We start from the raw sequence: 27,873 nt of genomic DNA, 5'->3' as shown, positions 1-27,873 counted from the left end.
GACTTAAGACTACATGTTGGGTTAAATGCTTGAAGAAGACAAGAGTTTCAGTTACATTAAGCAATGGTGTTGAATGGAAAAGGGAGTGTCCGTGACTTTTTATATCCCCAACTGTCTTGTGTCGCCATTCCTAATTCAAACTGTGGAGTACAGTGCCACCTAGTGTTCAATTGACGCCATTGCAGGACTTTTATTCATAAACTCCTATGAAGGAATTTGATTTTTCTGACATGCACACTACCAGTAAAAGTCGCTGTTACATTGCAAAAACATTTACCACTAGATTCCACATTTACTCAAGTTTGCACTTCGTGAAACATGCAGTATTTAGTGCATGCAATGGAATATTTGTACTCATGTTCGTGGATCCCTGAGCATGTTTAGATCAAATTGAATTATTATCCTACCACATGGGGATGTTTCGTCTTTAACGACACTGTAAACATCTTGGTCACTTATTTTCTTCTCCACCAGAAGCATTCACCTCCGTCGGCCACCATTTTACGTCTTTTGATATTGCACACTTCCCATCATGAATATGCACGATGGATCTGTGCATTCACCCCGGTGATCATCCACATCCGCGGCGACTTCCTCTTCGTCACCGTCATGCCCACACTTTAAGGAGGGCAAGCGGTTCAAATGTCCTGAGGGCTGCGCGCAGAAGCATCCAGGAGCCCCGGTCTGTGTGACGACGCCAGCATCAGCGGCGCGAGCCAACCACAGCGCGCCTCACGCGCTCACAAGAAGACCCGCACGGCGGTGACGCTCAGTAGTGGCTCTGTGTGAGACTCCCACCGCCCGTGGCGGTGAACGCGAGCCTCAGTTTGCCTGCACTTTGCTTTTATTTTGTGAGACCCGCTTCCCACGATGACCTGACATTAAGCGCGCGGCGTGGGGATGCTGTGGAGCAACATGCCGGTGCGCACGAGCACCCTTCAGACCTCTCCTCACCGGGGACAACCGGGAGGTGCAGCCGGGGCTCCGGGGATGCTCCCGGCGTAGTGGATCTTGGAAGTTGTGATATTTGCATGTTTTTCTACTTTAACCCTCAGCAAAGCTTCATAGATGAGATTTCCCCGCGCGACTTCATGGATTCGGTTCAGTGAGGACCATCCGCAGAGCAGACATGGCAGTGGCAAATATGCTGTTCTCTGACGTGGAAAGTTTCCTGGACTCGCATCCCGAGTTATTCGAGGACTACCTGAACCGAAAGGGGAATTATGGCATGGTGGAGAAATGGCTCAAGAATCACCGGGCGAGCAAAAGTCCGGCGGCGGCGGCGGCATCGGCGGCGGCTGCGGCTCCCGCGGAGCCTCGAGAGGAGAAGAGCAGCGCGTGCAGGGACAGCTGGGCGAGCAAATGCGACGGTCTGCAGCGGAGGGCTTCCCAGAAGGAGCTCCGCAAAACTTTCGCCCGATCGAAGGCCATCAACGTCAACCGGACCTACGACGAGCACGTGAACTCCAGGGCGCAGGAGCCGCTGACGAGCATGAGGAGGAGAGCGCTGCTGAGGAAAGCCAGCTCCCTGCCGCCGACCACCGCGCACATCCTGAGCGCGCTGCTGGAGTCCAGGGTCAACATCCCCCAGTACCCCTCCACGGCGGTGGATTTTAAATATTACCTCAAAGAGCACAACGAGAGAGAGTTCTTCCTGGAGCTCGTGAAAGACATATCGAACGACCTGGACCTGACCAGTCTCAGCTACAAGATCCTCGTGTTTGTTTGCATTATGGTGGACGCAGACCGGTGTTCCCTGTTCCTGGTGGAGGGAACGGGCAACAAGCAGACACTAGTGTCCAAATTCTTTGACGTGCACGCAGGTACCACAGTTTTGCCCTCAATGAATTCAGATGAAGTGCAAGTGCCGTGGGGGAAAGGGATTATTGGCTATGTGGCTGAACATGGAGAGACCGTGAACATCCCTGACGCCTATCAGGTGCCTGCCTGCGCCTCTTTGTGCATGCATGCGTGTGTGTACATTTGCATGAGTCACACAGTCACAGGGAGACGGGGTATTTTCTCTTCTTTTTCATCTGACACAGTTAATACATCTCCATTCTAACTGAAGCAACTGGAAGCCAACATCCCTGGTTGTTAGATGGATATATTGGCGCCAACTTGAGGTCAACATTGGGGTTCAACTTTTTTGAAGTCATGTTTTGAAATAGAACTGAGTGTAATGTTAAAAAAAAGATATTAAAAATCGAAATATTAAACTTTTGTGCAAAACAACCAATGTAAGGGTTGCAAACGATTGCAAGAAACATCCAACTTTGGCACATCAGAATTTAATCTTTCATGTCATGATCAAGATGTTTCACTGTGCAGGATTTGTAACCCAGATTTCAAAAATCAAGGGTCAGGAAATCAAAACTGCCTATAAATGGACTTTGTGTCTCATATTACTAAACAGAGCATTTGGTTTTATAAATCTACACTGGGATTAAAGACAGTTCTGCATTTCTGTATGCTTGTAATTCCACAATGATTATCTTTATAAAAATTTTAATAGGTTGGTTTGTTACCCATTTATACCCAGCAATGGCCAAATTGAGAGGAAGATGCTTCTTCAGTTTTATTGCAGTGCGCTATAATTTTAACACATTTAGCTCCAGTTATGATGGAGGCCTCTCTGGGCCACTTTTTATTGAGAAAAACAAAACAAGAATCCCACACCAGCAAGCATAAACCACAGCTAAAAGTAGAAATAAAACAAAAACAAATAACTCTAGGAAATCCAAACTCGTAGGAGATCATAAAGAATAGGACATACAGCAAACAATCAAGTGTGCATCAGAGAGAAAGCTAATCTGCACACTGCAGACTGGATGTGGGTGAAGCAGGAACCTCCATCTCAGCAGTCAGAGGTTCTGCAGGAAGGTACAGAGATGGAGAAAACCGCGGAAAAAGCACAACAAAGAGAGAATTCTGCAATTATTATTGACATGGTGACATATGAAGGCATGGGAATTGAAGCAGGCAGAGCAAGTTATCTGTGTTGCACTGATGAGCTACAGATTTTAGCGTAGTGCCAGAAAAAGGGAGCTGAACTGCATTTTTTTTTTCCACTCATGTGCTCACACTGTGTCTTAATTTTTGCTCTGTGCCTGTGAATTTGCAGGATCGCCGCTTCAGCGATGAGATTGACAAGCTGACAGGATACAAAACCAAGTCGCTCTTATGCATGCCCATTCGCAACAGCGATGGAGAGATCATCGGAGTCGCTCAGGCTATCAACAAGACCTCAAGTGGAGAACTCTTCACCGAGGATGATGAGAAGGTAATTTCATCTTTATGGCTGTGAGAATTCATCTGGCGTGAGGAACACACGTTATCGCAATACCAATTTGCGCCCTGCTGACTGCTTGCCATGTGCAGGGTGGATTTTCCTTGTGCGAGTCTCACGTTTTGTGTGACAAATTGTTATTGCTCACTCCATTTTGTATCTACATTGCACTTCTTTAAAAAACAAAAAAAAATCTGCACATATAATATGCTCACTTAGGCCTTCACAAACCAGAGTAATGATCAAATACCTGGGAATGAGTGGGAAATTTACCCCACTGTCCACCAGCTGGCCTTTAAGCTGATGTGCTAGAGACAAAAAAAATGACCAAGAGGAAGAATTTCAGTGAATCTGACAAGGGCCAAATCATGATGGCGAGACAAGTGGGTCAGAGCATCACCGAAACCGGAGTTTTTGTGGGATGAAGTTGGTCTCTAGTCTGCAGTAGCTATCAGATGGTTCAAGGCTGCATGTGACCACAGAGACTATCCCCTGGTGTCATGGACACACTCCCAAATGATAAAAGTCTAGCATGACTATCCTTTAAAGAAATATACCAAGAATATAGATTAGGACTCTTTCATTTAGTCCTATCAGTAAGTAACAGGCAGCTGAGATGGGGTGAATTTCATGGGAAAAGGGTCTTGAAACACATCTGCAGTCGGATTCAAATCCAAACCCTCCTCTGCGACACCCAGCCACCACGACTTGTTGAAATTAGGAAACAAGCAGCTGCCATCAAATCAAGTTTGACTTCTGCTGCTGCTTTGAAAAACGATCTGAGCCACGGTGGATCGATTGATTGATTTTATTGGAGGATGATAAAAGTACCTTGCTAGAAGTTTCTGGAGCTGCTGAAATAGCTTCTGGTTTTTTTTGTTTTTTTTTGTCTTGTTATTATTGCCGAACAATTAAAGTACAGAGGAAATCGTGGCCCAAAGTAATTTTCATGCTTTATGATTCATGTGTGGCCTTTTAGAAACGCTATTCAGTTTGTTTTTCTTTGGAGACAAACATTATCTTTTAGTCTTAGTGGTGCACAAGCCGAGCAGTACTACAGTAATGTAAGCAGTAGTTTCTAATTACTGTCAGAGCTGTAAAATTCATGTGTTTACAGCAGAAGCAACGGACTTCAGAGGAGGCTGCTTTTTTGACTTTTATCTGTTTTGTTCTCTTCATGTTTTTCTTAGTGACCTGCGAACATTTATTAATCATTGGGTGGCTTCTGTGTTTGTGCGGCCCGCGTTCTGTGAACTGTTCACAAGTGGAAACTACGTGTGACAAATCAAGAGCTGGGATAATGGTTTGCGGTTTTGCGACGGAGGGCTTTACACATGTAGTAATTTTATTTCTGCCTTTTACAGAGCGCATTGAAACAAGCTAAAAGGCGCCTTACAGCCTTACAGATTAAAACAATAAACCACGAGTGACAAAAACAAAGCAGAACTGAGAGGGAAAAAACTAAAAACAAGGCATTAAACAGTTCAAATGTTCCAAACGCAAAAAAAACAGATGTATTAAAAGATAAGTTTTCAGTTGGGCTTTGAGGGTGTTTGAGGTTATCGAAAGTGTTTTGAAGAGTGACTTCCACAATGTGGAGGCACGTCTGAAGAGGGGCACGGGTCAGTGAAAGAGCCCGGGTCAAGGAGCCAGTCCAGGCTCTGAATATTGAGGAGTGCCATAAGGACAGCAGCAGATGTGCAGTTATTGATCTTGATGAATAATTTCCTGTTGGTTATGTATGACTTAACCCATGTGAAGTGGTGCTTGTGATGCTAAAGGTTGGATTGGAGTGATTGTGTGTACATTTAGTTTTCTCTTGGCACTCCACTTTTCTGTCCACTGTCCATCAGTATGCGTTGGAGACTAATCGGTGACCAGATATCCTGTAGGCGTAAATGGGAGTGTGTTGCCGTCTCTCTCTGTGTGTTTGTCCTGTAATGGATTGGTGGCCTGTTCGCTTTATTGAAGACATTACGTCATTCTAGAGGATAATATACATAGTTTTCTGCTTATTCTCAGCCTTTAACTTTTATCATTTCGCATGTAAAATAAGCAGCCTCACACTTCTAAAATTATCAAAGTACATATTCATTTCAAATAACGATTGGTTAATGTTATTCAAATTGCAAATGATATTTACTTGAGATTGCATATTGCCTTCAGAATCTGAATGTAGCTCATGCTCAGCTGGAATTCTCTTATTTTCTCTTTCAAGTTCTTTTTTGAAACACTCACTGTACATCTGTCGGACGCACAGCTGATCACGTTTGCTCATTCTGCTTGTTCCGTTGCCCAAGCTGGATGTAGCTGACATTTATTATTTAAAGAATTCACCCAACTCACTTGTTTTATTATGTAGTAAGCTTATCCCCGCAATGACTTGGTTACTGGCTGGGTCACTGCCTGTCTCTGACACTCATTAAATTTTCCAAAGGCAGCGTGTTATGAAGGACCAGGACGCTGTGGAGAATCCCAGCGAGAATAATAGCTTTATAGACGCATCCTGTTCACCGTCTCACAAGAGGTTAACGCTTCATTTCAATGCTGAGTGGGAAAAAGATGATATGTGGATGAATGCCAGTGTCCTGCGATACCCATGACCCTGCCATCGATTTATGGCTTTTCCCTCCTTGAATCGCTTTTGATAGATACCGACCAGGAGCAAACCCCAAAAGAGCTGCGTTTCTGGATGTTCTGACCCACTCGTCTCGCTCATCACAGAACCCGTTCCAATCCAAACACTTGCCTTTATTTATTTATTGAAATCTGTGTGTATATAAATGTTTTGGATGTTGTGCTGAGTAGTCGTACTAGTATATAATTTAGACCCATCATTTAGACTGCAACATTTACATGATTTTTATACAGTTAGTGCCAGATAAGTATGGTTTGACAAATGTAGGTTGTTCAGTGTCTATAATTATCGGGTTTTGAGTTGACGTCTGGGAGGACCGAAGCAGGCTCTCGGATGTTTACTGCTTAGCTCTTCGCTCATTTGTGAATCGGTTCAATCTTTAGACGGATCAGTCAGGTTGGCAGGCGCGACGAACACAAAGACACACGCTCCAGTGATGGGAATACGTCGAAGCAGTCGGCCTCTCGCGTTTGATTTGGCGGGGCGTTCGCGAGCGACTGTTTATCGGAGAGGCACGAGGAGCACGTGTTCAGTCCATCAGCACACTTGAATAGCCAGCGCAGGATGGCGGTGACAAGTCGACGCAGACTTGCTCACTTATTGCATGAGCCGCTGAAGGGTGGGGGGGGGAAGAAGATGGAACATGAAAGCAAAGAGCTACTTGTGCTTTTTATTTTCGAGCGAGGCTTCACTGGAGTAAATGACGGAGGGCTTTTCCATTTGTCACGTGTTTTTTTTTTTTCTTCTTCTTCTTTCTGCTGTCGAAAAATGCAGCTCCAATTTCAGCTCACTGTTCATAATGGATGAGATTAGGAATTCCTTTTTTGTTTCCCCTGTTTTGAGTTGGTTTCACATGGCATTAACATCACGCTAATACCGGCAACGGCTGCAGCTGAATTAGTAATGACGTGCAACGCTAGCATCAGAGGGCACAGTAAACTCCCAGAGCAGCACAGCTGCAGCTCTCTTGCTTTTTACGGAGGACCTTGTAATAAGAAAATGTGTCTCGCTTTTCAAATCATGGATGACACCGCAATAGCAAGAGAGCGCCGTGAGAGGTTTAATGGGACCTTTATCCAAACAGAATTGTTCAGTATGTAGTGAAACCCTATCGGATTTCCCACACATCGTGGCGTTAAATCTTGAAATATGCTCCACTGAAACGTCACAGAAACAAAGACCTTTGTGGAGCTTGAATAACGGTACAACCCATGTATATAATTGCAGTGTCTCATTATCTTCTGACTTAATTTCAGAGTATATGGTTACATTGTTCAGCCTTCTCACTCTCGTGCACTGTGATCTGGGTTTGGCTTCCGTCTGCGCGCCTGTGGAATTCACATGAAATGGAATATTCTCCATGAGACATCTAAGTTGTGTACGCCAATAGCGTTCAGCATCTGCGTGAGTCCATTGTCACATAGCATTCTGCCATCGCCGCCATGCTGCCGCTGGCTACCAAAGTCCTTGTCATACTGGCTCAAAGCATTGCTGTAAAATAATAATAAAAAAAAAAAAAAATAGAAAAGAAAACAACCAAACAAAAAGACACTTTCACACACTGTCTCCATATGAATTGGGAATGCAGTTTTTGCTCGGAGCGAGTTGATTTTCATCCAATCATGCAGAAAAACAAACACAGAGCATGGCACCACACAAGTTGCTGTCACAATGCTTTATATAAATGCAAATTACTACAAAAACCTGTGTAAAGTGAAAATAAGTAGACAAAAGAATGTTGTTTTGATAAAAACATGCTCATGGTAATGCATTTTCTGGATATGTTAATGATGTTTTTTCCACGACTGAAGAGATGAATGGTCTCAGGCTCTTAGATTTGTGTTACACAGCTCAGGTGTACCTGAACAACTAGACAAACCGGGCAAAAAAAGAACAAATGGATGGTTTGTTCTCTTACCCCATGTTAGTTTTGTTAACTAGTATTGAGCAAGTTACTGAAAATCACAAGTTACTGATCAAACAAAGACAGATGTACTCGTAACAAATGAAAAATTACTGCTTACTTTCGAAATCATTTCTTGTTTTGCTTTTTTTGTCTTATTAATGTACACATAGTTGTATCATTGATGGGTTGCTGTAGTAATTTATCTGACCTGTCAACACTGCGTAGATCCATTTATGACTCTTTCATTTGGCTAACATAAAATTAAATAATTCAGGTGTGCTGTAATCAAGATATTGGTGCTTCTTGAGCGAAACAGACTTATGAACGCAGACAATGACAGGAGACGGCTGAGATAAACGACCAACATGCTGACAGGCTCCACAAAGGACAGAGAATGTTGCAGGTGCCTTGACTATAAGCACCTGTCGTGTTTCTGTATCAAGGAGTTCAGCAACAGTGAGTCATTCCTCCTCCAGTAAACAGGGCTTTAGTGAAATAGTAACATCTTTAAATTTTGTATGCAGGCCTTCTAAGTCAGAGAATAAGAATCTATGTTCATAGACTATGGAATGAATGAATGAATGAATGAATGAATGAATGAATGAATAATAGAAATTTAAGTCTTCATTGTATCCTATATTATTCATCTTTCTCTTTTAAAGTCATAACTTTCATTCATGATATTTACAGTTGAACATGTCAATAGAGTCGCAACTGTGTAATTAAATGCATTGATTCTGTTCTCTCGATTGATGTAAACAGTAAATTAATTTACATAGCTCATTTTTATTACTACTAATTGATACTTCAGAGCTCCGAGCTTAGATAATAGCGTGCATTAATAGCCGCGTGTTACAGCATTTTGTTTCTTTATGTCTGTTTGGTTTTCTTGTTTTCTTGTTGTATGTAAAACTGGAGATTTTTCCTTGTTAAATCCCAACGGTCCTCACATTATTACACATGGAAGGTGCACACACCTTTTTGTACTGATTAGTAGTTGTCAATCATGTGTAGAAGTGCTGAAATGTTTCTGCCTGCTTCATATGAAATATCAGCTGTAGAAAAGGGAGTCATTGAGATTAGAGGAACCGGCTGTCCCCACGGCCTTGGCCAGTTAGTTTTGTTATTAAACCACTCTTTACTGGTCAGTCCAGAGGTCTCTGGGCAAAACATCTTGTTTGTAATGCAAGCTTGTATAATGGCCTGCCTGACAGAATGTAATTAGAGAGAGCAGTGCTTTTCTTGGGTTCGCCTGTTAGTTCCACGGGCAGATCCATAGCCAGATCCCCAAAGTCCTGCTCACTAATGAATCTGCTCCTGCTGGGGCTATTGATGGCTTCTGCCTCTCTGGTAAATCATTATTAGAGAATTCCACAGGACAGCTGAAATAGCATTATGAATGAACATATTGCACAGCATCATCTGTTTTCTGTGCCAGAGCAGGTTGCACAAGAGCGCTTGATCACGTGACGCGTCTGAACGAAGCACATAAAGTTGATCTACACATTTGCACGAGTGATGTTTTCCCCACACATTTTAATTATAGGCTGTAATTTGAAACGCTCGGCATTAAGTGATTTATGCATTTGTGCCTTGCGTAACTCTGATGTGTGTTTCATGACGTGCGCATCAGCACATGCGAGAGCGGAGGGGTTGATGAAGTGAATGTGATAATTAATGTAATATTCCCATCAACAAAAAAATCTCTCCACATCAGAGCTCAGTCACTGAGAAGTAAAGTAAAGCCTTGTTTTCATGTTTGCATAAGTTCAAGTGGCGAGCTGATCTGCATGTAGCTCCCCTTACGAGATCTACTTTAAACTGAAGATTTTCAGGCTGTGTGAACAGATGTCTTTTTATTTTTTTTTAATACTTCTTTGATCAAATGATTTGTTCCACAAGCATGCTCTTTAAATACAGGCGGCATTACCATCAGTGAAATATACGCTGAGAAATCAAATATGCAGTGAACCCAGGAGACCTGCTTGATTGTAAATGGTAATTGTAAGAATTAAAGCGGAGTTTCATACCCTTTGCCCATATTTTAAATCTGCACTTACCATTTACTAATCAACTGTGAGAGAAAAATGTTCCCTACTATATCACATCGGAATACCAATGTTTTTTAATCTTATTTAATTTTGTCCACACACAAATGTGTGTTTCATAACAACTGTTATATGCTATTTTTGTGCTGTATATAACACATGTGTCACATGACAAGAAGCCATATCGTCAGATCTTTTGAGGGGGGAGAACAGGGGCCACAGTCTCTTTAATATTTCATATTGCTGAGTTCCTAATCGACTAAACATTCAAGTGTGGATGATCACATGTGTGAAACAGATCTACCAGTAGGAAGCACTGAGATTTGCTCTCAGTTTAGCACATTTGATTTCATGAATACGAAATATTGGACAATTAAAAATGAATACAAGATATTTTCTGTTAAACCTTCCACTTTGAATTTGTGTGAAATCATCCCCAATACAAGCCTTTTTTCTGATTTATTTGCTGAAGGGTATCTATATGTATTTTAATCTTCACACTTTCATTTTGAGCTTTTTAAGGCTCAGCGCTCCATCCAGTCACTCCGCGACGAACACAGAAGTGAAGCAGTTTCCAGCAGATCGTTCTTGTGTAAACAGCACCTCATCGATATAAACCCCCCGTTTAAAAACTCCAGTCTTCCACTAACTGACGGCACAATCTGTATGACTGTAATTATGCAAGATCTCAGTAATTCAGGTCCAACGTTAGTAGGAATAAATCTTTCAACTGTTGAGTTATTGTATGCAACTTTATTCACACTGTGAGTGTGTATAGACACACTTTTCCTCACTGTGTAATCGAGCTGTGTTCTTCACGTGCAGATTATTTGCAGCTGGCGACTGATGCATAATCACTAGTGAAATGTGGCGGACACGTGCGTCTCTCAGCCGCCGCAGCTCAGGAACTTCCCATTCATGCCTTGCCGTAGCGTTCCTGCCCTCAGGTCAGACTGAAGGATGGTAAATATTAGTGGGTCTGTTGTACTGATTATGCTGTTTACGCAGCAGCCTGATGCTAAAGATAGATTGTGGCACAAAAAAAAGCAGAGTAAGAAAGTAGACAATCTAAATGGAAATGACTCCACGTTAAGGAGGCCTGAGTGTCTGGACGATGCCATCATTTCAGCCACTTTCTCGAGTTTTTCTGTAGAGAGAGCTTTAAATATTGATATTTATTGTACATCAACAGAGGTGGAGAAACAAGAAATGACTCCAAACTGTTCGATTCCGGTGTACATTCAAAACCATATTAATTTGGCCACATCAAGTGACTACATTATTTATAAGAAGAAAATATGAGTGAAATAAGGAATTCATGCTATAAGCCCAGGGCACAGCGAGTCAGACTCATCAGTCAAATGGTAAAATGTCAGTAGAATGGATTTATTTGTCCCGGCGCGAAAAAATGTCCACGAAATGCTGTTTCTCACTTCTGCTAATTCAGAAGTTTTTCATGAATGGAAATATTACTCTTTGGGTATTTTTCTTAGAAAACACGTGTAATGTGATATAGTTACGATTTTGCATGATACAAGTCAATATATTTTGGTTCTGCAGTGGTTAAACTGTTTTTTTTTTATTTTTATTTTTATTTTCAATAAGCTGGTAAAGAAGATCATTGGATGAAACCAGTTTTAAGTTAACTTTGTGGTCTCATAAAAATGTTTCTTTGATATATATATATATATATATATATAAATGCAGAAATCATTATTTGAGAAATCCTTTCATTTTTTTTAGTTCTGCTTCATGATGCTGTGTGAATGCGCTAGTTTGAAACCACTGAAGAACACAAAAGAAGGATTGCTTTTATTTATTACTCGGGATTTGTCCTCTGGATTGAGCCCATCGAGAAGGAGCAGCTGGCAGCCACTCTGCTCCACCTGGGGAGCAGTCCGGGGTTTTAGGGCTTAAAGGGCCACAGCGGTGGTGATTAGGGCGGGGACAAGCAGTGGCTTTTACTTTCCCCACCGAAACCTTCAGCTGACAAGCTCACATTACATGCATGAGACGTACATTTAAAAGACATAAAAGATCAAACTGAAGCAAAAACGAGGGCACTTTATTAAGTTGTGTTGGATGTGTCCACAGGTGCTGCAGATGTACCTCCCCTTCTGTGGCATTGCGATCTCCAACGCTCAGCTCTTCGCCGCCTCGAGGAAAGAGTATGACAGGAGCCGGGTAAGATCCACAGGGCGGACCAGGATAACAACCCCCCCCCCCCCCATTCCTGGGATTTCCTGGGATCAGCATTACTTCCTCCCCCCACCCGGTGCTGACAGAGAGGCTGAGTATCGATCAGCGGCAGCCCACTTGCTGCCACTGCAGTGGGAATCTCAGAGCGGCCGAGCAGCCCTGCCTGGACATTTTCTCCGGATGTGCGGAGGGGGATGGGCCGGGATCCAGACGAGGGCCTGGTTTTGTGGTCGAAATCTCGGAGGGAATGTTAAGAGATGCACTAATTCATGTCACACATTGATCTGTGATGGGGGAGAACATAATGAGAACACAGTTCAGTGAGGAGAGGAGGAGAAAAATGAGGAAAGCTCTTTTTACACCGTATGATTTTTATGTGCTTGTGAATGGAATTGGATCGGTGCTGCCTCAGACAAAGAACCTAATTTACTTTTATTGGAGAAAGTAATCATGTTATATCATCCTGTTGGTTTATGGTTTAAAGATAATGATAATAATCAGGTTCCAAAAGCTGAGCGAAGCAAAACATCTTCATTGAAAGGGTCCTCAGCGTTATCTGCTCACAGATTTTTCATTGAGAGGGTCTTTTTTTTTTTTTTTTTTTTTTTTTTTTTTTGTGGCGACATGCGGCTCGGATTGCCTGGAATGATGCCAGCGGTATCTCTGTCTGTTGCCGGTGTTCAGGCGCTTTTGGAGGTCGTCAATGACCTGTTTGAGGAGCAGACCGACCTGGAGAAGATTGTGAGGAAGATCATGCACCGTGCCCAGACGCTGCTTAAGTGCGAGCGCTGCTCTGTTCAGCTGCTGGAGGACATTGAGTCACCGGTACTGTTTTTCTCTCAGCTGCCCTGCTGTGTGTGTGTGTGTGTGTGTGTGTGTTCTTGTATTTCTATCCTTGTCGGGGCCAAATGTCCCCACAAGGATAGCAAAACGTGGAACGACGTGCCTTGTGGGGACCTTTTTCCGGTCCTAAGTAGGAGAAACAGTGTTTTCTTGACCATGTTGTTGTTACTGAAAAAAGTAAAAGTGCAAAAGCATTTCTTTAGGGTTAGGCTTTGTTGTGGTGTGGGTTAGGGTTAGGGTAAGGGTCAGGGTTAGGGGCTAGACATGAATGGGTGTCAATGGACGGTCCCCACAAGGATAGAAATACAAGACTGAGCGTGTGTGTGTGTGTGTGTGTGTGTGTGTGTGTGTGTGTCTATCTGTCTGTGTATTTGCGCATGTGTATGCTTGTTCTTTCTGTTTGTTTCAGTAAATACTCTCGCAATCTGTTTGCTTTAGCGATTTCCTCTCGCTCTCAAACCTTTCAGGTGGTGAAGTTCACCAAGTCGTTTGAACTGCTGTCCCCTAAGTGTAGCGCAGACACTGAAAGCAGGTACGTACTCAGTGCTAAAACCTCTCAGCTCCTCGGAAACGCTGGAGGAAAAAACATCCTTGCCAAATAGTCTTGTCGCCACCTGTGATTGCTTTTTGCATAGAGCTTTTTCAGAATCACTCAACACAAGAAATGAGTGTGAAAACCTACTCCTTCTATAAGCCTGTGGGAGTGAAACGCGGACTCTCAATACATGGCATACTGTGGGAGCCGTACTTAATTGGGTTTTGCTGCTTCTCTCCACTGCCAGACGTGGCTGAGTGGAGAAAGTGAGGCCTAATATTGTGTGGGATGTTTATGGATGAAAACAGCGCTGAAAGTAAGACAAATGATCCCCCTGAGCCCGGCTCTCACCATCACTGTGATGGTCACTTCGGAGCAGAAGTGACAACTGCAACAGCATTTAAAAAAAAAAAAGAAGGTAACACTTTACTTGAAGCAACCCTGTATAACACATTATAAGTACATTATAGCACTGTAGAACTATAGTTATAAACACTCATAAATGATCACAATGCTTTATAACATCAGGACCTAACCCTAACCCTATGCTGTATAGTGGGTTATAAAGCATTGTGATAATTTATGAGTGTTTATAACTACTTATAATGTGTTATACTGGATGCTTCAAGTAAAGTGTGACCAAAAATGTTTCCTCCGCTGCATGAATTTTTGTATTTTCCGACCCTAGTTTCAAAGACAGCATGGAGAAATCTTCGTATTCGGACTGGCTCATCAACAACAGCATTGCAGAGCTGGTGGCTTCCACTGGACTGCCTGTGAACATCAGCGACGCCTATCAGGACCCTCGCTTCGATGCCGAGGTACCCTCCTTCCCTTTCAAGCGCCCCGTCATCCGGTCTCCATTCATCAAAGTATCAACCGACAGTCTGCGCTGAAGGCGTTCGACTGCTTATTCAGGAAGCATCTTTTATTTTAAGCCACTCTGGGATGCCGGTTTCACTCACGAGTCGATAAGGTCGCCAGGTGTCACTGACGGCTTCATTAGTGGAACCTCATGGGAGGCGACGTCCGCCCTGCTTTAGAGCCCTGCATCCTGATCAGACTGGTGGCGTGAAACGGAGGAAAAAAGGGACCTTCGGTGTCAGACGAACATCCACCCTGAGCTGCCTGTCGAGTTATGTGGCCGGATGAATATTCAGCCGTTTACCTCCATAATAACTGATCTGTGACGTGTCACATGCACTTTTTTTTAAGCATGCAACACTATTGACAATTGACGTGTCACCAAGAATATCTCCCACCAAGTGCAGCAACAAGCAGCAGCACAAGGTTCCAGCCTTAAGTAACTGAGTAATAAAAAAGTGTGTGTAGTCGTTTATAACACCGCCTCTGCTGCGACCAACAAAACCTCACTGAGCTGCATGGAGGTGCCTGCCCGCTGTTTGCCATTGTTTGCTGCATCGCTGCAGCTCCTGCGTTCCTGTGTTGCACTTCTCCTCCATTAGATGTGAGGAATGTATACATAGTTAATACTCCCTTGATGAATTTATTACGAGAGACCTGGTTATTATTTTGTTTCAATTCTTGTGCTAACGCGATACAAGGAGTCTCAGTGCTCCACTTGGAAGGAAAAAACAAAGTCCGAATGGATTTTTCTGAATGAAATGGAGCCCTAACTTTGCAAAAATGTTCTTTCATTTTTGTAATTGAGACTAAAATCGGAATCGGAGTATTGAAATATATTATTTGTGATTATGACGCTTGACTGTGTGCTTATCTCCATGTGTTTGTAGGCAGATCAGTTCTCTGACTTCCATATCCGCTCGGTGCTTTGTGTTCCCATCTGGAACAGCAACCACCAAATTATTGGTAAGTTATCAACCAGAGCGCTTATTTCTAATAATTCATATGTTGATTTTTATTTTTATTTTCATTACTAGTGAGTCAGTCACTTCAGAAGGCGTCACTTTCTTGGAAAAACCAAACAGTAGCGTTTCAGTTCACACTTTCCCACTTCTAGAAACTGTAAGGAAGCTGTTTGATTACTTTCTCTTTCTGAATATGAATAAAATAAAGACACCCAGTCATTCACAGGAATACATAACCTCATACACACCACTGTAATGCACAAAGAAACTTGCATGTTCTGCGTAAATGAAATTACGTCTCACACCGTGTGCAGCCTTCTTTAAGATTCCCCTGGTTTACATTCGGGATATCAGTTCTGCACTTGCGAACGTTTCTTTCGCTGCACAAAGCAGACTGAAGGGGCAAGGGGAGCCGGAGTGTGCGTCGAGCTGCGGCTGTGCACGTGCACGCTCAGATCCGTGCTGCACCACCACTCCACACTCGGAGGTGGAGTTCCCTTCTCCTGGCAGGGCGCTTTGTGTTTGTGAATCGGCCCCGGGCTAACGCCACTCTGACACTCGGATAAATCATTGATCTCTCTCTCTCGTCTGGTTCTGGCGCTGGATATTGCAGGCAGGAGCGGCGGCGGCGGCGGCGGCGGCTGCTGCACCCGGTCTGCTGAGATCTGACGCAGGAAGTCATTAGTTTTATTTGAGAGCAAAGTGATCAGCATATCTGCTGCAGATGGTTGGTTAAGGCCCGCGCGCGTCTTTGCGTAGGTGTAAGTACATTTGTCGGAGCGGGGGAAAGGGAAGAGGAAGAGGAGAGGAAAGAGTGAGGGGAGAAAGAAATGCAGTGCGTGGGAGGCACCTGAGGATCTGGAGTGAAAAACCATTATACAAACAAAGCAGCAGGAGATGAAATTCTCGAGTCAAGGATACATTCAGTTGCAGAATGAATGGCTTTGTGTCATCTGCTGAGGTTACAGCCAGCCCATTGAAAACATCACCACAGAGATTACTGCTGGGAAAAGTACAATATTTATGTGGCTTCATGTCAGATTTCAAACGCGAGTAATTTAAGTAATTGTGCACACTTCTCAAGGTTTTTATTAATTTGTTTAAAAGACATTTTTACTGTATTTTTAGCTCATTACAAATAAACAAATCCAAAAAGCAGAATGCTCGTCTATGTGAGGATTTTACATCTTCCAGGGTCAGATTCATTTAATGAGTTTGGCACAGTTATGTTTACTTTGACATATAAGACCTACAATGAGCCTTGAAAATGCAGATTATTTTATCTCAGTTTACAATGTTGCCGATTTGAAATGCGGTAAAACTGCATCCATACAATACACACTCTTGCACATCACCTACTTACTTACGTCGACAAATGGGAACCTGCATAGACAGCCGTGGAATCTCTTTTCATTATTTTAGAATGCTGTATGAAATCCTATCAGCTCTATCCTCTCCCTCCAGGCTGATGCTGGCGAAGCCGTGCATTTAGTCACAGTTTAGCTTTTCTTTGTCATCTCCACTACACGCAGCGTCATCTGGTCGGCCCGATCCGACCCTCTGGCCGGGTTTGGACCCCTTGGCGAACGCTCGACCCCCTCCCCCGGTCTTAGCAGTCATTTAGTGGCCCGTCCTCGGGGCCACCCACTCAGCACAAATTACAAGCTCATTACAGACGGGCAGCAATGGCAGATTTGCCCCAGATCGGCTCCGTAATGAGAATTGTTCCTCGCTTCAGCTGTAATCTGTCTGCAGCCATACATTGAAATTAAAATGTCACATTGGCAGGTTTGTTTGGCTTGCTACAGATAAATGAAAATGGTAATGTATAGTGTAATTACCTTTTGGTGTAATTCCTCAGTGACTGAAGGAGTCGCTCCGGGTCAATTAATTGTTGGTGCTTTGCTATCTAAGCCCTTCCTGTTTTTAATTAGTTGATGAGAGAAGTCATCTAAACAAGGAAGACAGCTGTCAAATAAAAAGGCTCTCTGCCCCGTCACAGCATTGTGGACAATAACAGGATTTCCTCCCAAAGATAACGTTAATTGAAGTCAGTCAGTCAGCAAATGAAGCTCCGTGCTTCTTTCGTTCACAACTGTTTTCAGATTAACACGGCAGATACTGCTGGAAACGCAGTGAAGGCATCACAGGTTGATGCTCAACCTGTTCAGATTAGGGGGCAGAAGGGCAGCTCCGCCACAAACTGCATAAAAAAAAGTGCGAATAATGTAAATATATTATGATGTTACACTTATTACAACAATACGCAAACTTCATGCTTCACATAAACTATACACCACAAATCAAAATTTTACACAACAGGTTATGAAAACACAAATTTATAGAATTTTCCTCTAGCAGTTGAGCCTTGAGGTCTGATTCCTCTTAAACTGCATGGAGTTTAAAATGTTTCTGCCGTGTTTTTACCGCCTGGATGAACGCATTTGTTTAACAGGTGTCGCCCAGGTGCTCAACAGACTGGATGGGAAGCCTTTTGATGATGCCGATCAGCGTCTCTTTGAGGTATCGCGCATGTTCCTGTATCCCTCCTGCATAATATAACCTTATTAGAAACCGTGGGAGCTGCGATTCTCACATTTAATCCCTGTCTTTTTAGGCTTTTGTGATATTTTGTGGACTGGGCATCAACAACACCATCATGTATGACCAGGTGAAGAAGTCCTGGGCCAAGCAGTCTGTGGCTTTGGACGTAAGCTTCACCATCTCATTTCTTTCTCTGCATCACGTCACCCTCTGAAAATTAAAATGTGCTGTGAGCAATAAATCATTCTCTCCGCAAACATTCGCAAAAGATTTCCCAGCGTTGGGAAGGTTTGGCTCATCGTGTTTGTGCTCGCTCTCATGTTTCGCCTCAGACGATGTTATTGTTCACGTCTTATCTTATTATTTAGATATTTATTCCTCGGTTCAATTCTCTCTAACATAATAGCATCTTTCCTTTCCAGTCCGCATATGCTCACAGTTGACACGTTTCCTGAGAAGTTGCAAAAAAAAAAAAAAAAAACAGCCTCGAGATGGAAAACACAAAGCTTTCTCCCACTGACTCTCTCTCGCTGGGTTTTTTTTTTTTTTGTTCTTGGCTCCTTTATTTAGTCTCATATTTCCACAGGAATGTACACATATAAAAAAAAAAAAAAAGTGCTGATCTCTCTTTGCAGATAACCTTCTCACAAAGGTTTTATTGAAAATTAATGAGAGTTGGTGAAAAGCAATCCCTCATCTGCCCTGCAGTACGTAGCCGTTCAGCAGCGCTCAGCCTTTACAGTGTGCCCTGAGATTACAACGGGGGGCTTTCAGCTGCGTTGCAGCAGTTAGCGCCGCTGTTTGAGGATGGGGGGGAGCTCCGAGCAGATCAAGCATTTGATCGGGAAGACGCAGAACGAGCGCTACGTCTGACGCTCTGCTCCTGGCGGCGCTGAATAAAGATGAGTGTTTATGATCAAATAAGCGACTGCAGGTCTGCGCGAGGTATTTCTCTGAGGGGACGAGGGGAACGTGGCGATGGAATCGGGCCTGACATGCATGCTGTTGTAGGTGGCTCCAGAGGGGAGCGCTCGCCGATCTGCAGGATACACTAAAACGCACCGACGCCAGTGTGCGGCATCTTTGCGATAGTTTATGTTTGTTCTTGAATTATCTTGGTCGTTTCAGTTATCTGTCTCTCTCTTTTTTTTTAATGTGCTGCGTGACAAAATGTGATTGTTTTGCAGGTTCTTTCTTACCATGCCACGTGCTCCAAGACCGAAGTCGACAAATTCAAGGTAACAGACAATCGTCTTTGTATTTCCCTCACCCTGCTGAGTTTTTTTCCTCTCAAGCTTTCAGACAGTGAACCCCCCAACCCACACCCCCATTAGGAAAATAGACAATTGTTACCCTTAAATATAGAATTCAATTAAATCATATAATCTTATTTTAATTAATTTGGAAGGAGATTCAAATTAAAATAGTTCTAATTATAAAGTTGATGACTGTTAAATAATAGATAGAAAGAGTATATCTTTTACCTTCCATCTCCATCACTGTGGTTTGGTCCATTTTACTGCAGATCAATGGAAATTTATCAGAATTGAGCAAATTGTTCACTGAAAGATGCGTCAGACACACGTATTTATTTCTACTTTGAAAAAAAAAAACATGTTCTCTGCTCCATTACGTAGCAGTTAAATATTCTGTGTGATGTTAATGCAAACAGCCCAGCTGCTAAATCCATCCATCCATCCACCCATCCATCCATCCATCCACCCATCCATCCATCCATCCATCCATCCGTCCATCCATCCATCCATCCAACCATCCATCCATCCATCCATCCAACCATCCATCTGTATGTCCGTCTATCCACTCATCCATCTCTCCATCTGTCCATACATCCATCCATCCAATCATCCATGCGTCCATCCATCCAGTAAGTAAAGACACTGAGGCTGTTTGTTAGTTTTGATCCTTGATTAAAGAGACCACTTTCTTCCTGTAGATTACAGTTCAGACAGTGAGGTTTCTTGTGATGCTGCAGATTGACTGGAGTGTTATCATGATCATTGTAGATATTTCTGACTGAGACATTAAGTAAAACAGTAAAGGAAAAGTTCCCTTAATGTTTGGCTGAGGATGAATTCTCCACAAAGTGTGATTTCAGGAAACGTGGTGCCTGCAGAGTGTTTTCCTCATCTAATACAGCCTGGAAATTTACCTTGTTGTCTCTTTGATTTGCTTAAAGACTGTTACTCTAAAGAGAATTCAGTAAATTTTCTGTTTACCTTAATGAAAAAGTGAAGTCAATGGTGAGACGGAGTCTGTGAGAGGTGAGAGGCAGTCTGTCTTCGAGACTGTGTATTGAAGTTTCTCTAAAGAACTGTGCTGGTGCACAAACATAAATATGGACCAAGAATCCCCCTGTTAACATCAACTAATTGTGGCATTTGGAATGGATTACTTCAATCAATAAGCAATCATTCCTAATGCATGATTTATACAGATACAAAAAAAGTGAAAATATCTCCATTTTTAATTGGTGTGACATTTCTGAAATATAGATATGACCCATTTTCCGGCACTTTCATGTGTAGGATTTTCCCCTGTGGCCATTACCACATAGTAGGATCCCCCTCCTATCCTCCGTGCGCCTGTGTGATCTCTCAGCCCTCCTCTTCCAGCACCACGCTCTGCTTCCCGCCCCTCCAACACCCCCCAACCCAACACACACGCACACACACACACACACACACACACACACACACACACTTTCTTTCATAACTGCTCTACATATGAATCCTTGCCTGCGTCTGCTGTGGAGTGTGGACGGACGGCGGTGACAAACAAGCTGGGCTGACACTTTGCGGCCCGGGGCTGTGAGTTTAGTGGAGGAGAGAATACCTGCTGACCCGTCAGGCGGATGTTTGCGGGAGGGAGTGACGGGCTCCGCCGGGCGTCGGCGTGAGGAGACAGGTAGAAAAAAAACACAGATGCGCTGGAAAGTGTTGGGCAGATTCGCCGCCACGCTCCGACTCCCGTGTTAAATGTCGTTAGAGGGGCTTGAAATGACCACGATATGAAGGCTGACCTGGAGCGGCTCAGACCGCCGTTAGGCCGCACTAAAGACGGACGACTTGCCTCAGCGTGAATATGCTTAATTGGAATCCTGTATGTGTGTTTTTGTTGAATAACAGTAGAAGAAAAAAATAAGAGGCTGATGATGATTACGATCACACTGCTGCATTCGTCAGTGCGCGCTGAAAGTAAACAACAGTGAAATCAGTAAAGCTCCCTCATTAATCTTAACCCTCTTCAAATGAGGCCTCAGAGTCTTAATTAGCATGTCTTCCATATATCATCTGAAAGTGGCACAGCATCCTCTGACCCCTCCGTCTTCCTCTCCCGCTCTGTGAACTCGTATTCTCCTTCCTCCTCTGTGTTTTCTCCGGCCGCGGCCAAACAGGCTGCGAACATCCCCCTGGTCTGCGAGCTGGGCATCGACAAGCTCTCCTTTGATGATTTCTCCCTGGACGTCGACGCCATGATCACAGCTGCTCTGAGGATGTTCATGGAGCTGGGAATGGTGCAGAAATTTAAGATCGACTATGAGGCGAGTCCTTCTCTCCTTTTGAAAACTTGATTGAGTTTTTTGCCCCGAACGCCGTCACGCATCCATCCATCCATCCATCCATCCATCCATCCATCCTCCCCGGCGTCTGCTGACCCGCGTGCTGATTCCTCCCTCTGCCCCTCCAGACACTGTGCAGATGGCTGCTGACTGTCAGGAAAAACTACCGAATGGTTCTCTATCACAACTGGAGACATGCCTTCAACGTCTGCCAGTGCATGTTCGCCATGCTGACGGTAAAGACAAGCGATCATTCCATCTATCCCGGTCAACTGAAAGCACATTATAACACACTTCCTGGAAAATTAAAGATTAATTTTCCAATAAACATGAATGACGTCGAATGCAAATTGATTTTCAGTACTTTTGTCTTGTATCTCACTGATGCTTCAGTTTGGATTAGTTTTATTTTTCTTTGATGTCTGTATTGACCTGCGTCTGTTCAGGGTTCAGTATTTAGTGTTGGGGGGGGGGGTGATAGTGAAAGTGATGAGTGTCAGGTAGCAGCGGCCTCTCCCTACGTGAACTGTGACTGAACTGAACCACTCAGCCGGCGGACGGGCGACCGATGGACGAACCAGCGTGATAAAATTCTGTTATTATTTTGGGCGGGCGTCGTATTTCAGGCCGACCCGTTGTGAAGTGGCTGCAGTCTGAACTGTGACTCAAACTAACCAGCTGCACACGGCGAGTTCCTGTACAGAGACGACTGTTTGCGTTGAGACTCCTGGGAGTGGATCCATGGGGCAACGCACTCCTATACACACACTCGTACATACAAAAGTTCAACACAGCGTTAACGTGCAGCGTCCCATCTGAATTGATTATTGGCTGGGGGAATGAAACAGCGGCTCACGAGCCGTTCGGGGTCCCTCTGGTCGTCCGCCGTGTGTTTTAATGAGCGGGCTGAGGGCCTTGCTATCTTTGCTCGTATCCCCGCTCTGACCTGTAGTGACTCACTCGGCACATGGCCTCCAGACGCCGTCCGTCCAGGCCGCGAATCCGGCCGTGCGGCTGTTACCGCATCCCGCCGGGGAAGATGCTGTTTTTTTGGTGCTTTTCCGTATTTATTAAACAAACTCTTCACAGCCTCCTAGAACAATAAGAAGACGCGGCTCTGGAGTGTGTGTGTGTGTGTTTGTGTGTTTGTGTGCATGTTCTCTCATTTGCCTCCTCTGCGCCGATCAGACGGCGGGTTTCCAGGAGACTCTGACCGAAGTGGAGATCTTAGCGCTCATCGTAGGTTGCGTGTGCCACGACCTGGACCACAGGGGCACCAACAACGCTTTCCAGGCAAAGTAAGCGTCCGCGCTTTCTCTCTCTCTCTCCATCGTTAATAAACACAAACACTCTCACACACACACACACACACACACACACACATCGCCACACCGCCTCCCACACGCTGTTTATAGTGTGCTTCCCCATCTGCAGCGGTCTGCAGCAGTCCGGCTCAGATCAGCAAGTCAGCAAGCGAGTCAAGTGGGGAAGTTGTCTCAGGCTTATGTAAGAGTCTGCTTAACAAATAGATGGTAAACACTGCTGACTCCCTGCGCGTCCAGCTCGCCAAGTAAATGGCTATGAAATTACCTTAAGGTAATGTTTTCCCACCTTCACTCTCGTTATTATAGTAAACTCAATCTGAAATTATGATGGGATGTGGGTGAAGGGAACACATAATTTGGAGGTGGGTTTAAATTTTTATGCAAAAATAATATCTTGTTAAGTAAAAGTAAGAATTTCTTTATTTTTAGAGTATTTGAGCAGTTTGTTTTGTGGCACAGTCCACACAGTCGTCACGGAACTGCCATTCACAGTTGGTGTTTGGGTTCATTATTTCCAAACGCTCAATAAAAAACAAAAAAAAAAAAAAAACTGACCGCCTCTTGCTATCAACTTGTTCCAAAGTGGTTTACATGGTTTCAGGAGCGGTTTATAATATGACTCTAAATTCATTATTATTGAGCTGTGAGGCGGTGACACAGAGCCGAGCGCTTACCGAGACGATCCCAACACAATCAGTCAGCCTGAGGTGTCCAATCCTCACTGTGTTATCCCCCTCATGCCTTTAACCAGTGTGTGTGTGTGTGTGTGTGTGTATGTGTGTGTGTTTCAGGACGGGTTCAGCTCTTGCTCTGCTTTATGGGACCTCTGCAACACTGGAGCACCACCACTTCAACCACGCTGTTATGATCCTGCAGAGTGAGGTGACTTCCGCTGCTTTCTCATTTTCTCTGCTTGTTTTCTTGAGAATTTTTTTTCCCTACAAAGACAAAAAAAAAAAAAAAAAAGGCCAGAGCAGCAGTGGACAGATAATACGATGTTTTTTACACAGGAACCAATCAGGCGTCCAAATAAACAGAGAATGTGTCCACAGGCTGTCTTATAAGTTTATTCATGCCTCATAAAGTTGGGGATGACGGTCGGTCGGTCAGTCTGAGCTCTTGATGCCGAAGCGCCGCTGAAGCTGAAGGCGAGAACCACTCTGACCTACTTCAGAACGCAAGAAGAGCAGCATGAGTGAGTGAGTCAGGTTACACTCAACCACTTCTGGTTTGGGCAAAAAAATAAAAAAAAACCTCTTTTGATGTAAAATGCAGGTGTGGGAAACTGTTTGTGCAAACGATCTAAGTATCGCAGCAATTGATGCAACACCTCCTGCTGCAATCCTACTGGTTGTAAAACAGCAGCAGAAGGAAGAGTTACCTTTCAATAACTCCTATTAGCAGTGACTGAGGTGTTTTCCACATGTGAGCGGGTAAACAAATAGCCCGTGCTGCTCTCCAATCAATGTAATCACAGAGATGATAGATCTGCTGGTAATTGGTTGAGAGAGAGACGTTTTACCAGGTGACTGGGTCTTTTTTTGTTGTTTTTTTTGTGAGGTTGTGATCGAAGGCGTTTAGAGGGAGCCGCTGAGGTTCCAGCGGCTTCGTTATTGTTCCGCTGACAGCACACTAAGCTGACAAATGTTTGCCTGGAATATCATAATGGTGTCTGTTAATACTGGAGCGGAGCTACTGTTGTCATTAGTTAATTAGCATATAAATGAAAAAAAAAAACGGCTAATTCGAGTAGAAAAAGAGAAGCTCACAAATCAATCCGCCAGCCTGAACCCCGTCCGGCGAATCAAAGTGCTTCCCTCTGTCTTTATCTCCTCCTCAGTCATTCTCACTCTCTGCTTTTCTTCACCTGTGAAACTCTTCCGCTCTCTGTGTTTACACTGAATCACAATCAGCTCTTCACTTATACTTCTCAGGAGTTGTGCTTTATCTTCCAATCGTGCTGTATAATCACAGTAAATTCAGAATTATATTTACTTCAGTGGTAAAATTGGCAGTTGTAGTTTTAAGACTGTGGCGTTTGCCTCCGCCCTCTGGGAGGCCCACAGGCTGTGTGTTTAACACCGGTGCTTTAGAGGGAAGCGTCTAAGTGGTGAATGAATGTATAATACATGTTTGGAAGACTTCTGCTTTAATAATGAAGTAAGATATGCATGTTGCTTACTTATTAAAAGCAGCCGGCTTTTCTCCTCCCCTGCAAGAACCCAGTCAGTGTTATTATTGTGTGTTCTAGAAGCGTTCTTTAAACGTACAAATAGGAGTCATTCATGATTTTTGTAGCTGAAAAAAAAACAAAACATATCTCTATTTTATTCATTTGTATTTGTTGGTTTCCCCTCACACACTGAATTCCCTCTAAATCATCTTTCTGCTGAGGAATTTGGATATGAGCAAGAGATCTCACGTGGCACGAATATTATCATGCTCAGTGACACATTTTAGACTTTATAATGATTTTACTGCCTGGAAACATTGAAAAAAACATAATCAGAAATCTGCTGGAAGCTTCATGTAAAAGTAGGTCAGGTGAGTTGGTTCTTATGTAAATGTCTGCCAGTGTCAGCTGTTACAATAATGTTTGCTCTCTATGATTATTTTATCATTTTATCTGTCTTCAACACATTTAGATTAAAGTCAGTTCTTTAAATGTGTCTTCTTGATTAAATATTTATGAGATTTCAACTTCCAAAATATATTTATTATCAGTTTTTTGTCATTTTTTGCTCTTTTTTTTTAAATCACGATTCTATGGAATCAATTCTGCGAAAAAAAAAAAGTAGTTCTTCCAGTGCTGTGTCAAACTTCGGCCTGTTAGTCGATCTGAGACTCAGTGAAGCTACCTGTTGGTGAGTTTCTTTATGTACAGTGGTAAAAACAGAATTAACACAAGAAAGCCCTCTCATCACTGATCTTATTTATTGTTGTTCAGTTTGTCGTCGTTTTTTTTAAATCAAAAGCAAAGAATGGCAGCAGGTCTAAAACCAGCCGTCGATCTAATTTGAGTGTTTTATTATCAACAACACGACTTCGACAGTTTTATTTGAAGCTAATACTTGGGAAGAGATGGACACTACCTGGATAACATTTTTTATGAAAAGTGTAACTATTATGAATAACTTTGTTTAATCGGATCGCTTTAGCTGAATCAGGGCCTGTTGACTCCTGATCTGCTCAGATTTTTGTTTTGTTTTTCTCTGAATATGGTGTGCATTCACTTTATCATGTTCTATTTGTGTGTGTGTGTGTGTATGTATGTGTGTCCAGGGTCACAACATCTTCTCCAACCTGTCGTCGACGGAGTACAGCGACCTGATGCAGCTGCTGAAACAGTCCATCCTGGCCACGGACCTCACTCTTTACTTTGAGTACGAGCTTCAGACCAAACTAGTCCAGAGCACTGGCAGCTCAGTGTGTGTGTGTGTGTGTGTGTGTGTGTGTGTGTGTGTGTGTGTGTGTGTGTGTGTGTGTGTGTGTGTGTGTCTGCTCACTGGTTGCCAGATCAGGTCTTCTTTTAAGGTGATACCGCCCCCTTGTGGACATCCTCCAATTCACACTTGCTTGTAAAACGCCTTGTCTCTCCTCAGGAACAGAAACACCTTCTTTGAACTGGTCAGCAAAGGGGAATACAACTGGAACGTGAAGGGGCACCGAGACATGTGCAGGTGAAGGACTGATAACATTAAAATGTGTTGTTGTTTTCCTTTTTTTTTTTCCTTTCCTGTGAAATAAATCCACTTTCGTTGCAGATCCATGATGATGACAGCTTGTGATCTGGGTGCTGTCACCAAACCGTGGGAAATATCACGCAAGGTGACGAACACAGTGTGATGAAATGTATGCAGTCACGTCTGTGAATGTGTTTGGGAACCGTTCCCCCCTCCACCCCGAGGATCTTGTTAGTCTTCAGTCTTCAGATCCACCCAGGTTGAGCTGTTCGTCACTGGCGTGTTCACAGTGACAATCAGTGAATAATGCAAAGACAAGGACTCATCGCAATAATGCTGATTCTTTGTGTCATCGCTCTACATGGCAGTTCTGTGTGGTTTCAGGTGGCAGAGTTGGTAACGAGCGAGTTCTTCGAGCAGGGTGACCGAGAGCGGCTGGAGCTGAAGCTGACTCCCTCTGTGAGTAATTCAAACCGGCTCCCTCCTTTTTTTTTTTTTTGTGTGCCTTCTTGCAGTTTCCCCTCACCTCTTCGACCTCCAAAGCTGATGAAGATGTATTTTGTGCGCCGCGCCACAGCGCAGTACCGACTGTTTGGGAAATGTGAGCCCTCGTGAGAAAAGTGTGTGGTCAGCTCGACCGCTGCTGTGGACCGAGGCCTGGGCGAGAGCCATTCATAAAAAAATATTGAAGGAAAAAAAAAAAAAAGATTTTAGTAGATGCAGACAAGCTGCTGACATTTCTCTTCATTCAGCTGCAAATTTGGGGACTATTTTGGTGTTTGAGTCTCGGCTTCCTTCTAGTCAAAAAATAAATTCTCTCATGTCGGTGTAAAAATAGCACAAAAGGAAGACTTTGGTCTCGTTGGAAGCGTCTGTCTTCGTTCACGGCGGCCAACAGATGTGCGCTGCCAGTTTGATTGAGGAGTTTCTGAAGCCGAACTGTGTTGCGAGTCCTTGAAAGGCTGAAACCAGCAGCAATTAATGGCTGTGGAGTAATCGAGGCAGGCCACATTGCCTCCTCTCTGAAATAACTAATTCAGTAGCCTCGGGGCTGCTGCTCGTGTCAAACCTTTACCGCTCTGCGTGTGGGTGTTGGAAATTAAATATTAACTTCTAAGTCATAGCCCGGTAACTATCTCTGAAGCGCAGCCTCGCCGGAGCCTCTTAAGTTTCAGCTGCAGAAGAATGAATGAGAAGAGGGGATGTATGGGAGGTAAACTCAGAGGATTTCACTCAAACAAATCACAGACTGCGAGCTTCGCTTGTAGCCTTTTTTATTTTCTCTTGCATGGGCGCAAATGTGGGCCGTGAATAAACTTTTATTGTCCACGTTTCAGGCCATCTTCGACCGCAACAGGAAGGACGAGCTGCCGGGGCTCCAGCTGGAGTGGATTGATGGGATTTGCGCGCCGCTGTACGAGGTAAAGGCCTGAAAGCCAGCAGCTCTCTGGCCT

General features: G+C 43.7%; 1 protein-coding gene across 1 annotated transcript; it reads left to right on the top strand.

The window, feature by feature from the left end:
• The first annotated feature begins 901 nt into the window (after positions 1-901).
• Positions 902-27,873, top strand: pde11a (phosphodiesterase 11a). Its single transcript, XM_030111918.1, has 19 exons — positions 902-1,939; positions 3,125-3,283; positions 11,976-12,065; positions 12,765-12,905; positions 13,391-13,455; positions 14,147-14,279; positions 15,213-15,288; positions 17,743-17,810; positions 17,905-17,997; positions 19,019-19,069; positions 21,247-21,393; positions 21,540-21,647; positions 22,600-22,709; positions 23,528-23,618; positions 26,019-26,119; positions 26,339-26,416; positions 26,501-26,564; positions 26,804-26,878; positions 27,757-27,873. The coding sequence occupies exons 1-19, from the start codon at positions 1,130-1,132 to the stop codon at positions 27,850-27,852; spliced, it is 2,556 nt and encodes an 851-aa protein (XP_029967778.1). The 5' UTR covers positions 902-1,129; the 3' UTR covers positions 27,853-27,873.

The sequence above is a fragment of the Salarias fasciatus genome, chromosome 16 (assembly GCF_902148845.1).
Source record: "Salarias fasciatus chromosome 16, fSalaFa1.1, whole genome shotgun sequence".
NCBI classification, from domain to species: domain Eukaryota; kingdom Metazoa; phylum Chordata; class Actinopteri; order Blenniiformes; family Blenniidae; genus Salarias; species Salarias fasciatus.
Note: the sequence above shows the minus strand (reverse complement) of the source record. Positions and strands in the feature narration are given on the sequence as shown.

Coding starts and splice junctions, on each gene's coding strand:
- pde11a (XM_030111918.1), top strand. CDS start 1,130: ATGGCAGTGGCAAATATGCTGTTCTCTGACGTGGAAAGTTTCCTGGAC. Junction 12,066..12,764: donor AAGAGTATGACAGGAGCCGG/GTAAGATCCACA, acceptor GCCGGTGTTCAG/GCGCTTTTGGAGGTCGTCAA. Junction 13,456..14,146: donor AGCGCAGACACTGAAAGCAG/GTACGTACTCAG, acceptor TTCCGACCCTAG/TTTCAAAGACAGCATGGAGA.